This window comes from Archocentrus centrarchus, chromosome 17, assembly GCF_007364275.1.
Source record: "Archocentrus centrarchus isolate MPI-CPG fArcCen1 chromosome 17, fArcCen1, whole genome shotgun sequence".
Classification (NCBI taxonomy): Eukaryota; Metazoa; Chordata; class Actinopteri; order Cichliformes; family Cichlidae; genus Archocentrus; species Archocentrus centrarchus.
The window spans coordinates 16,293,608-16,308,257 of NC_044362.1; the positions used below are offsets into that span (position 1 = coordinate 16,293,608).

Below are 14,650 nucleotides of genomic sequence, written 5' to 3' on the forward strand. Positions count from 1 at the left end.
TGTGCAGCTAAGAACGCTACAACAGCAACCTTTCTGGACTCCACCAATTGTAACCATTTCATGACAGAGGAGAGCATGTCTTTATCTAAGCTGGATAAAGCCTTCACGGTGTAAGCATCACCACCCAAAATCGTAACCATGTAAAGCAAGAAAAAGTAAAACAAAGTTTAACAAAGCATACACAAGGGAAGGCAACTTCATAGAAGTTAGGAGAACAAATGACAAGATAATCCCAATGGGGAGGCCTTTTGTGTGGCCAGATGAGAAGCTCTGAGGAGGGAAATCCCTTATTTGCCTTGATGTTGTAAAGTCAACTTCACAGTCATTCACGTGACTCCTGATGCAGAAAGATGCAGCATCTCAGTCTGGTAACGTGCATTCAACCAAAATAATTTTTGAGCAAGATGTACAAGCTCACAATTTGCCTGAACTGAATGCAGCATACTCGGGAGCACAGGTGAAAGCCATTGCAACCAAATCACATCAGGGTCACATTAAAAAAAAAAAAAAAATAAAAAAAAAAAAAAAAAAAAAAAAAAACTATTCAAGAGAAGCACCTAGTAGATTCCCTTATAGAAAACACAGAAAGCTCATTATCAAAAAGACTTACTGCAATCTTTAAAACAGAATGCTCCAATTAAATATATACTGCTTTCAAATATGAAACAGACATATATGTTCATAAAATGCAATAATAAAAATACTTCTTGTGGCAGGTGAGGAAGTGCATGTGGTGTAAACACTTCATTCCTAAAATACCCTGCATGTCAATTTTGGCTGAATCCAGGTGGAATATTGTACTGATTTCCCCTCCTCAGACATCTAGATCTGGGCAACCTTTTTTTTTTTTTTTCTTTTTTTACGATTTTGGGAGGCGAGTACCAAGAGTGACATTTCTGCTGTCTTCTTCCTGTCATAAATCAGGATGTACAAAAGTTCTTAAGGGTGTGTGATGTTACAATATGCTCCTTTTTTTTCTAACCTTTCATTTTCATGTTTGCTAATTCAACTAATTAACATTCTTTTGTATGAGGATCAAATACTTTTATAGTTGTCTTTGAGGTTGGACAGGCATATACTTAAAAAAAAAAAAAAAATTGTAATAACACTGTCAACATCACCACCATTTTCTCTTCCTGAATCTAATGTGAGCCTTGTTAATCTAAACCCAGTACAAAAAAAAAAAAAAAAAAAAAAAAAAAAACACACACAAGAAATGTTATCATATGCCCTGGTTTCCAGGCAAGGAAAGTCATAAAAAAAAAGCTCATTCACAGAACAAAAAGAAAGAAAATTCATCACGGCAGATACTGCTCATCTTCTAAATAGAATGGGTGTATGTGTGCCTGTGCATGCTTTTCAATTGAGCATCCTGTATGTGTGAGTGCGTGTGTGTGTGTGTGCGTGTGTGTGTGTGTGAGAGAGTGTGTATGTGTGTGTGTGTACTTCCTAAGAGCAGGAATGGACAACACCATTCTTCTGTATCTCTGAACCAGTGACACCTGGATCTGAACACAAGCTCAATGCAGATGCTTTATTTGTCAGTGACAGCATGGACCCGCCCACTGCACTTTCCTGCAGACTGCTGGAGCCATTTGACACCTCACTGGATTAAGAAAAGAGAAAAACACCCAAAGCAGAGCAAGATGTGAAGGGAAATGATTTAAAACATTCCTATTTAGGGGAATGCACACTTCTTTAAAATGTTTATGTTCATACTCACGCAAGTGCCAGGGACATTTCGTCCAGCGGAGTCTTATGCTCTGGCTGTCCATTCTCAGCAGATTTCATCTTGTACTGCTGAACATCATGGGCAACTTGGTTTTCCTGGTTAGAAAACGGACAATGCTTAGTTTATTATATCTACACACACACACATCCAGTGGGCTCTTCACCCATCAAAATACATGGTTAGATTGTTACAGCCCTTGTTAATGTTCATTAATGTTCAACAACCCACCACCCCTCCTACCATCGCCATCTCACGGGTCCTTTTGCCAATCTCTCTCTCCACCTGGTGAAGCTCCAGGCTAAGCTGCTCACTGGAGACAGCTGTTGCACTTACTCCCCCTGATGGCCACTTGGGTTGTTGCTGTTGCGGGGCTACTGCTGCCTGGCCCTGGCCGGGCTGCCCAGGCTGAGCAGCCAATGCACTGGGCTCCCTCTGCGGGAGTAAAGAGTTACTGGCAGCCTGTAACACAAAAGGAAGGAGGTGAGGAGAGGAGAGGGGAGTGAGCAATCTGGAAATCTCTGCCAATAGTGAGGAAAACGATAAATGGAACACTTTAATGGACAGCAAGCCAACTGCTTTTATTCCTCACCACATCAATTTTTATCTGAAAAGAGAGTGACAATATAAATAGGTAAAGTAGGAAGCCATTTATATTGAACACTTTATATCTCTTACAGTGGAAAATTGATCAAACCAATATGAGTACTTTCTAGACACTAATAGATACTCTCAGTGACAGATTGTACAAACCTCCATGCTGTGAATCTGTGTCTGTTGGCTGATCTGCTGGTTCACCTGCTGCAGCTCAATCTTTAACAGCTCTCTGTCTGGGGCTGCCATTGACAGGCTGTGACAGCAAAAACAATAACAACAGTTTAACAATCTTTAACGCAAGCATTTCTGATATTTACTAAATACATACTTAATATGATAATTTACTGAATATAATAAACATAAATAAACATATTAAACAGACACAAGACTTACCGCTCACTAAAATGTCCCTGAGAGGTGGAGGCGTTCTGGTGGGTGGGGTATGAAGTTGCACCCCATCCTCCATGGCTTCCATATGTGTATTCTGCTGTGGGGAAAGTGGTAAAATATAACAGAAGTACATTCTTGACAAACTCTAATTAGGAAACATCACAATTATGTGAAATGACTATGCTCCAAAAATTAAGTTTCAGATGCACAGATTCACAAATTATCTTAAGCTATAGCAGTTGGAAAAATGTTTTTGAATCCTTTGCAATTTCCATTATTACTTTTAAATGAGGTCTGATCATGATTACAATCACAATCTTACTAAAGTAATAAACAAACTGGGCCTTTCATATGCTTATTGAATACACCTGATCCCTCCTAAACATAATCTAGTGTGGGGAGACAAAAAAGAAGAAACAAAATAAAATGTGAACCCCATTGCTTACAACTTTTTCAAAAACTACTTGGAGTCAAATGTCAATTAGGTGCCCCCCCCCCCCCCCCCTATAAATACAGCCACACCAAGTCTGAACTGACAAGGCTGCTTAAAAAACTATTGGTTGGCGTGAAGCATGTATGAGCATGGCAGCCTTCAAAGCACCTTAGATGTAGAAGTAGAACCCAAGATGAAAGGCAAAATGACTTGCAGAAATCTCCACAACTTGATTTAAATCTGTGCTCATGTTTCCACAGAATATTAAATGTGTAAATGGAAGGACACCAACGCCTTTAAAACAAACAAAAAAAAAAAACAAACAAAAAAACAAAAACAGGGTGTGCCAGTTCTGAGAAAATATTTTGCAGATAGATACAAAGCTGAGTTTAAAGATAGAAACAGGCAAATCATAGCAGCAGGTACATGGCAGAGTGATGTAAAAAAAGCAATCACCCAAAGCACACAAGTAATTCAATAACACAATGGCTGAAAAAGAAGAAAATTTGCATTATTGAATAGCCAAGTCAGCATCCTGATCTCAACATACTTGAGTTGCTATATATGATAAATGTAGTAACATTCATTATATTTCTGATGAATGTTGCTAAGCTCATCAGAAATAGTGGTGAAATGAAACAGTATTGAGCAAATGGTCCCAAATCTCAGAAGGAGCTACGGGAAATATTGTAGCTGCAGGAAGTCGTTGCATGAGGTTCAATGAGTCACTAAATTCAAGAGTTTGTTTTTTCTTTGTGTGTGTGTTATCAGTGTTTGGCTATAACTGTGACTTGCAGAGGGACGAGTTTTTACATAAAGTAACAGTAATTACAACATGCTCCACTTAAGCACCAGGCATGGGGTTCTTACCTGGCATGGCCATGTGTTTAGATTTGGGTTCTGTGGAGTGGAGGCCATAGCCTGCACAGGGCCAGTGGTCTGATAGCCTGTCTTTGAGGTGCGGGAGATGGCCCCAAAGGGTGATACAGTGGGCAGGGGACCAAACGGAATAATGGGGTCATCGTCCTTAACTTCTGTACCCTTTCGAGGGGCCTCCAATGATGGTTCTCTCTCAGGCGCTTTAGCATCCACATTCCTGACAAAAGGAGAGAAAAGGGTAACGAGGAGAGATTATGATATGACAAACCTAAGAAAGAGGTGGAATGAGCACAATGTTCTCATCACTTGAGGCTTACCATCATCTCCATAGTACCCAGGAAACCATAACATCTTTGGGTTTGGGATCTTTTGTGCCACCAATGTATGAGCCAATAGTTCACAAGACCAGGGGAGAGTACTGGCCCTGGATAGTTGGGCTGTCTGCATTTTGTAATTGGTTTGGAGTTGGTCCTCGTCATACGGCAGACACAACACAGTCAGTAGAACTTGCACAAATTCAACAATCAACTAAAACTTTCCTTGACCTACTACATTTAGGATTATTTTAGGTTTTTAAATCCTGAAATAAGATGTGTTTAATGTTACAATGGCTGATATAACAGTAGATACATATTAAATTTCCTGTGTGCTAACCTCAGGAGGGTAAGTCAGCGGGGAAGGGATGGGGAAGAGTGGGTGAAGGAGCAAACGGTGGAGGGGAGATGACCTTCCTTTCCTCCAGCTGGGATAACAGCTCCTGCCGGCGCCGATGCAGGTAGTCTAGGCTGGGTTGAGACCACTACATGACGGCCCCTATAAGATGCAAATCACAAACATATAATTGCTGAAACTGCTGGCAGTTTGCGTTCTTTCCAAGAATATCCATACCAAGAGAAATGATGATAAAGCATAAATCAAACCAAACTCACCCTCACATAAGCCCTCATAGGCATAGGTTGAGCACCTGGTGGATAGTAGCCATCTGCTGGATATCTATCCTCGGCTACTGGGGCTCTGGGTGGTAGAGCGAGTTAGACTGCCCTGCTGATGATGGGGGAACATCTAGAGGTGCTGGGACTCATTCTGACTAGGCTTTCCCTTTGAGATGGGTAAGGCTGTGGGGGAGGTGGTGGAGCAGTGTAGGTCCCATGGCGACCTCTGTCATAGTGTGAAGGATGAGGATAGGAGAATGGTGGACCAGAGTGAGGGGCCTGGTAGGGTCGCTCTGGAGGCCCATAGCCAGAGTAAGGGTCCGGGTAAGGAGGTCCTGACTCACTTGGGGGAGGAGGGTTACGGATGTAATCCCGTGGAACATACTGCGGTGGTTGTTGGTAGGGTAACCTGAGATAAGGGCACACACTATTAAAAAAAAGAACGTTTCTAATCTACATCTAAATACAAATTAAAAAAAAAAAAAAAAGAATACTGTAGATCTTCAGTCACACACACAGATTATGCATTATTACTTTACTACATCATGCCTACCTGTAGAATGGGTGGGGATCATACTGAGAGGCAGAAGGTGGTGGCGAGAGTCATAGCACATCTCAGGGAGCTGTGGCTGGGGATACACAGGTGATCCTCTAGGCACCACTGACAGACTATCTGGTTTGACATCCTGGGATGGGCCATGGCATGAGGTGGCAGAGTCATGCCAGGTTTGGCACAGTGTCCAGGCTGCAGGAACAAAGCCATGTTGTTAATATTTTTTCCAACATTTCAGATGTTATCTTGTCTCGTGCGTTCAATATAAGCAAGTAATTTAACTGAACAGCTTGAATCAGTGACTTGGGGGATAAGAAAACCAGCGCCTATGAAAAAGATGCTTGCCCTCAAGTTTCCAGAAAAATGCTTTACTCAACACATCAGGAGGTGATCCTGGGGCACTGGACTCCCTCCGTCCATCTTAACAGGTTTACGCAACAGTTCATATGGGACGGGTCAGTTGCCACGGGCAAATAAGCTGGGGCAAGAGGATCCACCAGTCCATTGGTCAAGGGTGAAGGCTTTCGGGTCACGCTACATCAAGAGGGTCATCTTGCAAGAGCCCTCCTGAGCCAGGGAGGCGAGCTGCCAGACGCTTATTCATCTACGATACCTAAAAAAAAAGAAAAAAAATGTTATTTATTTATTTATTATATATATATATATATATATATATATATATATATATATATAATAATATTTATTTTATATATATATATATATATATATATATATATATATATAGATAATATCTATATATATATATTATATATATATAATATATATCTATCTCTATAATCTTTTTCTCTATATAAACATTTCAGAATGCATAAAAACCATGACCTGGTAACTGGTGAATAATTTACCAGCTGTTGTTAGACTCACTTCTCTAGTTCTTCCTGAGAGTGTTGCAAAGGGTGCAGCTGGCTCCCGCGGACAGCCTCCCTTCTGCTTCATGTCACGACACATGTGTCTTGTATTTGCTGTGGTGCTGAGGAGGCTTAAAAGAAATTGAGATTTCTGTATATGATCAAAAAGGTAAAAAATCCTTTTAGGAAAGTTGTATGGTTAGAACGGGTTGCAAAAACAAAACAACAAAAAAAAAACAACCACCAACATTGCTGGCAGATATACTGTATCCAACACAATGAAATATCACAAGATGATTATTTTAATTATTTATTAAATACCTCTGTATTTACAATTCTGAGATATTTTGGGTGTGAAATTGCATGATAAACCAATATGAATGTCAAAATAATGTTTTGGACCACCATGACTACACTACACTTCACTACAAGTCTTAAAAATGTCACCGGACGTTTAACAGCCCGTCTTTTTTTCCCCAGCCTTATTTGTAGTTCAACAGAAACACTAACCTGTTGAGGATCAGCTCCTTTCTTGCTGTGGTTCTGGATGAAGTCCACCAGGCCATGTACCACTGTCTTCACTGCCACCAAACCCTTTCTCAAGCTGTTCCCATGTAGGGAGGAGGAGCATCTAGAGAAACAAAGAAATATGACAGAAAGAAAGAAAAAACAAACACGTTTCATTAAAAGATTTAATGACTGTACTGCAGAGGTGAGAAGGCTAGTGAGCTGAGCCACAAAGAACTGCAACTGACACTACACAGCACAACATATAACAAAATCCATAAGTATTGATCACTAGCATAGTTTTTTACCTCTGTACACCACCACAAAAAGTGATTGAGGTGTAGACTTTAAGCCTTATTCAAGGTCAGTTTAGAACAAATATTACATTCAATTTTAGGAATTTACTGCTATTTTTACAGAGTTTGCTCCATTCTCCCAGGCTCAACAGATAAACTGGACAATTTACTAATAACAGCTTTGGCCATGGCCTGCTGCAGTAGATTCCAAGTGCTGAATATGCATTTGGTAACTGTTCAGTGGAGCTTTCCACATGATACAATAAAGTGTTCTTTCAACTGACGGAGGTAGGTAACTAACAGGCTGAATAAACAATACAGACCTATGAGAAGACCTAACAAGCAACAAAATCAACTACTTGTTCTTGCTTAAAAATAAGGAATGCACTGAGAGTCAGTGACACCAAAAATCTAGAAGTTCAGAAACGACAACTAAATGCCCATTGCAAATGTTTTTTTCTTGGTGAAGAAAAGCACCTTCACAATATAGCCATGTCAACATCAAAACCGTAAGTAGGATATTACATCAAGGTTACAGTAAATCACCTAATTAATGGAATTGTTTCCTCATGGAAACATTTCCATTATTAGGCTTAACAAGGAGGTGTAATTGGCCAAGACACATCCTGGCTTATCCCTGGAAGAAAACTTGGCCAATAGCAAAGATTTGTGAAAGACGGTTGGGAAAACTCAAGAGTCATAGTTTTGGTATGCATGCGACACTGCACATACCAACTTGTTCTTACATCAGTAGCACGTGTACTCACCAGGACTGGGATCAAGTTGGCCAAAAGCTCCAGATGGGGCCGCAGCCTGTTGAGGTTGGCTGGGTCTCCAGTCCTTTGCAGTGCAATTGTCAGCTCCTGGACACTCTGAGCAAAAGATGCTGGGGTCTGCAGCTATACACACAGACAACACAAAAGGGGAAGAAAAAAAAAAAAAAGGTAAATGCTTTGGTACTTTACCCTTTCATATGATGAAAAAAAGTGTTATGACAAACAGAGGTAAGAAATGTGCATCAAAAGACATTATTTGAATTGTGTACCATCAGTGAAAACAACAAACTGAAATAGATGTACTTCCAGGACACACCTTATCTATGATAGACTGCATGTGTGACTTGTGAGACTGATCCCCATACAAAAGAGAAGACCACTGGTCAGGAGCAATGCGCATCCCACCCTCCATGGCAATCTGAACAATTGAGAGTCATGCTCCCGTCGGCAAAGCCTCGTAAGTACGAAACTCTTCTTTCGCTGCATCAAGGAGGAATCTCATCTCGTTTGGTAACCTAATAGACAGCCACAGAACAAGTTATATTTATTTTCATCAGACACAATTCTACCATATATAGCACTTTAAAGTTTTTTTTTTTTTTAAATCATCTCAACACTGGAATATAACACAAATTTCTGCACAGAAAGGGTTGCACTTATATTTAGTAGATGGGCTGCATTATAAATGACATGCCCAGACTACTTCTAACAATATCAAAACAACCAATGACATTTCTTCTACCAGAGACATACCTTGAAGCAGAAGCCCTGTAAAGAAGCTGCACAACATGGCCTATGCTAGTTTTGGAAGCCTGAGGTAAGCGGGCTCAAGCCTCTGGACTACAAAGAGAACCAGCACCTTCCTGGACAAAGCAGAACCATCCTCAAGAGCAAGGAGACCAACTTTAGAGCTTCCTCCTGCATTGCTGTGGAGGAAAAGCACAAACATAGAATCAATGAGTAACACCTGGTAGTCAACAACATCCAAAATTAGACTGAGAATAAATGGACTGTTTTCATGAACATTTCACCTTTGGGGGTAAAGAAAAACTATCTACCTGGGCCAAGAAACTGACATCCTCGCGCACGGACAGCAGCCCACAGATTGGATGAGAGCTGCTGTGGATTCTGATGGCTGCAAGATGAGCTCAGTGACAGTTCGCTCACCCAGAGAGCGGGCAGCTCTCATGGCTCTGACACGACCCTCTTCCTCCACCAGCTGGCAGTGGACCAGAGTGACCAGTTTCCCTCTGCATGGGCCGACTCAGCATGCTCTGAGCAGTGCTGCTCAGCCCCACACCTGGTAATAAAAAAAAGAAAAAGGAGAGAACAACCATTATGTTCATACTAAGAATCCATTGATATGATATTCTGATTTAGTACCAGTATCATTGTTTAAATTATTAGGAGCCAATAACCAATGCTTTTGACATCACTAGAAAACAAGGGTCAGCTCTCCTAAACAAGTTCTGGACAAAGAGTATATAACTATGAACACAAAGTGTGCATACTATATTAAAAATGCAGAAATTAGATAATTCTTGTTTCATCCAGCAAACAAGCACCACTGCACAGCAAGAGCAGTGTGACATACTGTGACAATGTAAATGAAGGCATTTTTTTTTTCCACTGTGAATGAAGATTATTATTAATTTTTCAATTAAGAATTCTAATCAACCAACCAAACACAAAGCCAGTGCAGCATTATTGGTGCACCCCGAGACATTAGGATGTTTCATCAGCTACTCCTGTACTGGGGGCTCAATGCATGTGACTTCACAAACACTCAATTTTGAATATTGTGGTTTTGACCATTATCCATCAGTGTGTTATTACATCACAATTAGCCTCGACAAAATTCAGAAGTTTAAAAACAAAATTTCTGTTTGAAATAACCTCAGTGATATGAACAAAAGCAGTGCTCTACTATATTAATGTCACACTTATGAAACTAAAGTAACGTCACTGTTATTAAATACATTTCCTTAAATCCTGCTTGAATATTGCTTTTGTTTATCAAGCACAAAAAGATTTATTGTCCAAAGTGTAAACAAGTCCTCAGTGCAATATGTTTACAGAACCAGAATTACTGCAATAAAATCAAGTAAAGGATGTGAAGGTATTTCAAGGGCAGGCACAAAACATTAGTATAGGTACAAGCTCAACCTTTTGTTCTGAGCTAATATCTATTTATTTTTGACATTGTGATTTACAAATGCAAACGTATTACATTACATATTAATATTTATATAACAAGAATTTATTACAATTTTGATTGCAAAGACAAAATGTAAACAAATCACAACTGCAATGTGCAATTTATTGATACAGTGGGGTTGTGTTGAACTGTTTACGTGTAAGGTTGCATTTATGTCATATACAGAGCTTTATAATTTGAAGATACCTCCAGCTTTATGAGCTATAACATATGCTGGTGTTGTTTAAACTGTCAGTCCCTACCTAGCTTTGTTTCCCAGCCAGCTTCTGGTATCCAGCATGAGATTAACACAAAGGAAAACAAGACTCTGATGCCATTTTTTAAAGGGAAGTCCACACCCATTAACAGAGGCCAATGTGTCCTGCCTCCAACACCAAGGAAATTATGTTCTACTGAAAATCAACCTCTGTAGATTGAATTGAAGATACCACATCTGTCTACTTAACAAAAGAAAGAAATCATAGAGCTAAATAGTTTTATCTTTTGTGCGTTCCAAGTACCTCGGGTGTTGCTGAGGGGTTTGAGGTAGAGGGCCAGCTCTTCTACACACTGCCTGGCCTCCTCATAATGTTGTGAGTCCTCTGGACTTGTTATCAAGGCAACTGGCTGAGCCTTGGGAACCTGAACCAGAACACAGAGGAGAAATAATTAACCATCAGTAGCAACCCTTTAGTACAATTTTGTCTCAACAAAGCTTTAGTAGAGTTAGTGGAACCAACACCATCACCATGATTTTTATTTCACTGTGTAAGGTAGCAGCAAATAAGCTCAACACAGCCAAATGCACAAATTAGTAATTTTAAATGCCTCTTTATGTGTACTGGTATACACACAGTCAACAGTGCATCCTAATTGATCATGTAAAATTGCATAATGAAACACATTAAACTAGCCTGAACTGCCAACATCTACCAAGTATAAACAGTGCACATTATCTACTGAAACAAATCATAACTTTGGGGGAAAAAAACAAACAAACAAAAAAAAAACCAAAACATTTCTTTACAGTGATCTGTCAAGTATATTATATTATGAAGTCTTATATTTATATTGATGGCTTAAGTAGTCATTTTTGGCAATGTTTCTGTGATGATTAATAGTATGGCTATCTTGTACTGAGAAATTTGACACTTAATCACTGCACTGGACTGAGGGCTTATGATCCATTTTCTGCACATTGGTTGTAACTTGTTAAATTGGTCCTATCTTGTACAACAATTCAAATAATCACTACTTAAAATAGATTAAAAAATAATTTCAAAACATGTCTTTATTCTAGCAAATACCTGGTATTAAAACACTTTGTAATTTAGTCACACACCTTTTTTTTAAAGTAATTAGCTTGTCGAAGACCCTCAAAATCAGGCATCTTCATCTGTGCAGTGAGTTTCACTTGTTAACTGTATACTAACATGCACTGAAATATTAATATGCTGAGATGCTCGCAATTCTTGGAAAATCTGTTGCTGCAATCTTCCACAAGCAAAGTTCACAAAGGCTAACGTTAGCATATTAAGGCCAAGGCTGAGAAAGTTCATAACAAAGCTAAGTGCTCCTTCTTAATGTTTGCTATCATTATTACAACTCAGTCTGTCCAAATATATTAGATGATAGCACACCAAGTGTGTGGTGGTGGGTGGTTTCTTTCTTTAACATAAAGGCATGATTATATATATATATATATATATATATATATATATATATATATATATATATATATATATATATATATATATGCCAAAGCAATAACCACTCTGAATTCACACGCTCACCCAGTCTAACTGTGCAATACCACATCTCGGTGCAATATTTATATTATTCATACTGAACAATATCTATCACTCCTATAAGGTGCAATATTCATTTACCAAAGTGCAATACTCACCCACTGTACATCATGTCTATATGTATATATTTATCTATTTTTTTATACATTCTATTTTATTGTATATATTTATGTGTGGACAAATTAAGGCATTCTACCTATATATTACATTTATATTTATTTATTTTGGTAATCAAACAACTTCAACATCAATCAGAGAAAGTTAATTTGAGGGAACCCCTACTTACTTATACTATATTAGCAAAGTTATGCAGTAAAACTAAGATTTTTCTAAGAAACAAGACATACCAGTCACGATTACTAGATAAGACATCTCAGGTTCACAGTTGATACAATGATGTTATATCCATTTTTGAAGTCTTAAGTGGGAAACTTGGCCAACAAAGCCAAACACCATTAGCTGTGCCTCACCCTGTTGGTCTGACACTCCCTCTGAGACATACAGCTTTACTGAATGCGCTAGCACTCAGTAAATCAACATAATTCAAGTCACTGCTCGATGACTGCAGGGTGACTCACAAAGGAAACCCCAAAGTATGTGCATAATGTAAGAATCCATGTGTAACATGAATACAATCCACAGTAATTACAGAAAACGTCATCTTTAAAAAAGGACCGGTGTCTTAAAATGTTCCACTACTCCAAAACACCCACAAGCTATTATCGTTAACCACAAGATAGTGTCAACAAAATCTCAGCACAGACAGTATGTAGTCATATCTCTGCCCGTTTGTTTGGCAATTTATGACAAAAACACAGACAAAACTCTTACCTGGCCTCCCACCAGCTGCAACAGAGCTGTGTTGACAGGTAACTGCTCAATGTCTGTGCTGATGGCTGTCTGGTCAAAGGGACAGGCCTTCCGGTGCAACTTGTTCAGGCACATCTTACAGACAGTATGTCCACAGCCTAAGCTGATGGGCCTGCGAACAGTCTCCTCAAATGTCTGTGTGCAGATCGGGCACAGCAGGAACTCTGTCCATTGTGGTGCTTGCACTGGCATGGTTATATGTTGATGGGATGGGTGTGAATAAATGTATGTGAGCTTAAACACAGAGGAAAATATATAATTTTATATATATATAATGAAAGATTCCACTGGAATCAATTTTTTTCTTCCGAACTCAATCGTTCTTAAATGTCCTCACACATTGTGGATTGTGGATCACATCTCGTGATGAATACTGTAAAACAGAAAGACAAAAGAAAATTATATTCGTGCACATATTCACACAAACTCATTGTAACACATCTGATTGCTTGACTGCCATTTCTTTTATATCAAAACATTATCGAAGTACACTGTAAAATATGGCTACACTGTGGATGAGTGCATTTGCAGCTGAGAAATGCATTCCCGGCAGTGTGGTTATAAAGCAGGTCTCCCGTGGAACAACTCACACCGCACTAAAAAAAAAAAAAATAGGTCTCTTCCTGTCAGCTTATGTTGCTCAAGCACAACAAAACAATGTAAAGGCAAATCGGCGGTGACACAGCACCTATTTGTAAAGCGAGAATCAAACAAATGGTTGAGCAGAACCAAAACAACTGCGGCGTGGCCTACTTAAAAGAGCTGGTTATCACTATGACTATGGACAAAGGGTACAGGATAAGCTAGCCACCAAGTCCCTCTAACTTGATATAACGCTAGCGTTTGGTGATAACGCTAGATAATATTGTGCCAACAATGCGCTGTTACCGAGTTTGTTATCCTCACTGTGACCAGCTCGATCTTTCGTTGTGCACCCACTAATTATACGTATGATACGAAGCGATTGATAGCTAGCTAAATGTAGGTAACGTTAGCTTCGTTTTAGCATCGGAAGCTATGGGAGGCTAGTTTCATAGCTTAGCTAATGGGCAAACGTCGTTTGATCAGCAAACAGTTGCTCAGCCACCTGAAACCTATCGCTGACCGACTGCCACACAGTTACTGCTCTGAATATAGTCACAGTTGCTCACACGTTACACTGTTAAGGATATTATTTATCCTTCGGGTAGGTACTGGCCAAGTAAACGAGATCTAAAAGACACAACAAGTCAGATTATGTAACGTTAGCAGCCATAACTTCCAAGCAACCCGACTGCCTTAAAATGTATTTATATTCACCAGACGCACTAATACCAACCCGATACCAGCGAGTTCTTAAGAATTAGACAGGGTGGTGCCTCGTCTCGTTTTGAGGGGCGCATAACTCAACCGTTCACGTCGTCGGAGTGAGCACAGAAAGCTAATGCTAATGAACAAATGTTACTCATCTCCACTCTCTTAACGCTTAGCTTGTTGGCTAGCTCGCTAACGAGCCCTATGCGTCATTAATGTGACTAAAACTAAACATTGCAACTGCTACTTCTGGTTTACCGCCGGGCAAATAGATCGTCGATGTCGATGCTACTCACTTATTCCAAAAGACTTGGAAGTTTTTCATCTCTTTTTAGGAAATTGTTGCGATATTTTCTTGCCATGTCGACTGTGCAGCTTAGCTGCCGAGGTTTGGGAGAGGGTGGCAACTCGACGACAGACTCGCTAGCCGGTTACAGCTATCTGGAAAAGATGTGTGTGCGTGCGTGCGCGTGTTTTGCGTGTGCGCGTTTGTATTGTGTTCTAATGGCTCCCCCTGTTGA

At 39.6% G+C, this 14,650-nt stretch overlaps 1 protein-coding gene across 1 annotated transcript; it reads right to left on the reverse strand.

Moving 5' to 3' along the window:
* Positions 1–549: 549 nt before the first annotated feature.
* On the reverse strand, positions 550–14,563 carry rc3h1b (ring finger and CCCH-type domains 1b). Its single transcript, XM_030751252.1, is given in 38 exon segments — positions 550–1,606; positions 1,724–1,827; positions 1,973–2,191; positions 2,483–2,579; positions 2,720–2,813; positions 4,020–4,040; positions 4,043–4,245; positions 4,346–4,455; positions 4,457–4,511; positions 4,688–4,823; positions 4,826–4,841; positions 4,958–5,032; positions 5,035–5,103; positions 5,105–5,369; positions 5,514–5,559; positions 5,562–5,637; positions 5,640–5,686; positions 5,689–5,705; positions 5,891–5,915; positions 5,918–6,013; positions 6,016–6,048; positions 6,051–6,117; positions 6,365–6,421; positions 6,423–6,483; positions 6,485–6,513; positions 6,893–6,979; positions 6,981–7,013; positions 7,953–8,084; positions 8,278–8,463; positions 8,693–8,784; positions 8,787–8,861; positions 8,864–8,887; positions 9,020–9,095; positions 9,097–9,207; positions 9,209–9,261; positions 10,680–10,800; positions 12,798–13,209; positions 14,426–14,563. Coding segments are annotated over 37 exon segments (3,396 nt in total). The 5' UTR covers positions 13,029–13,209; positions 14,426–14,563; the 3' UTR covers positions 550–1,449.
* Positions 14,564–14,650: the final 87 nt, after the last annotated feature.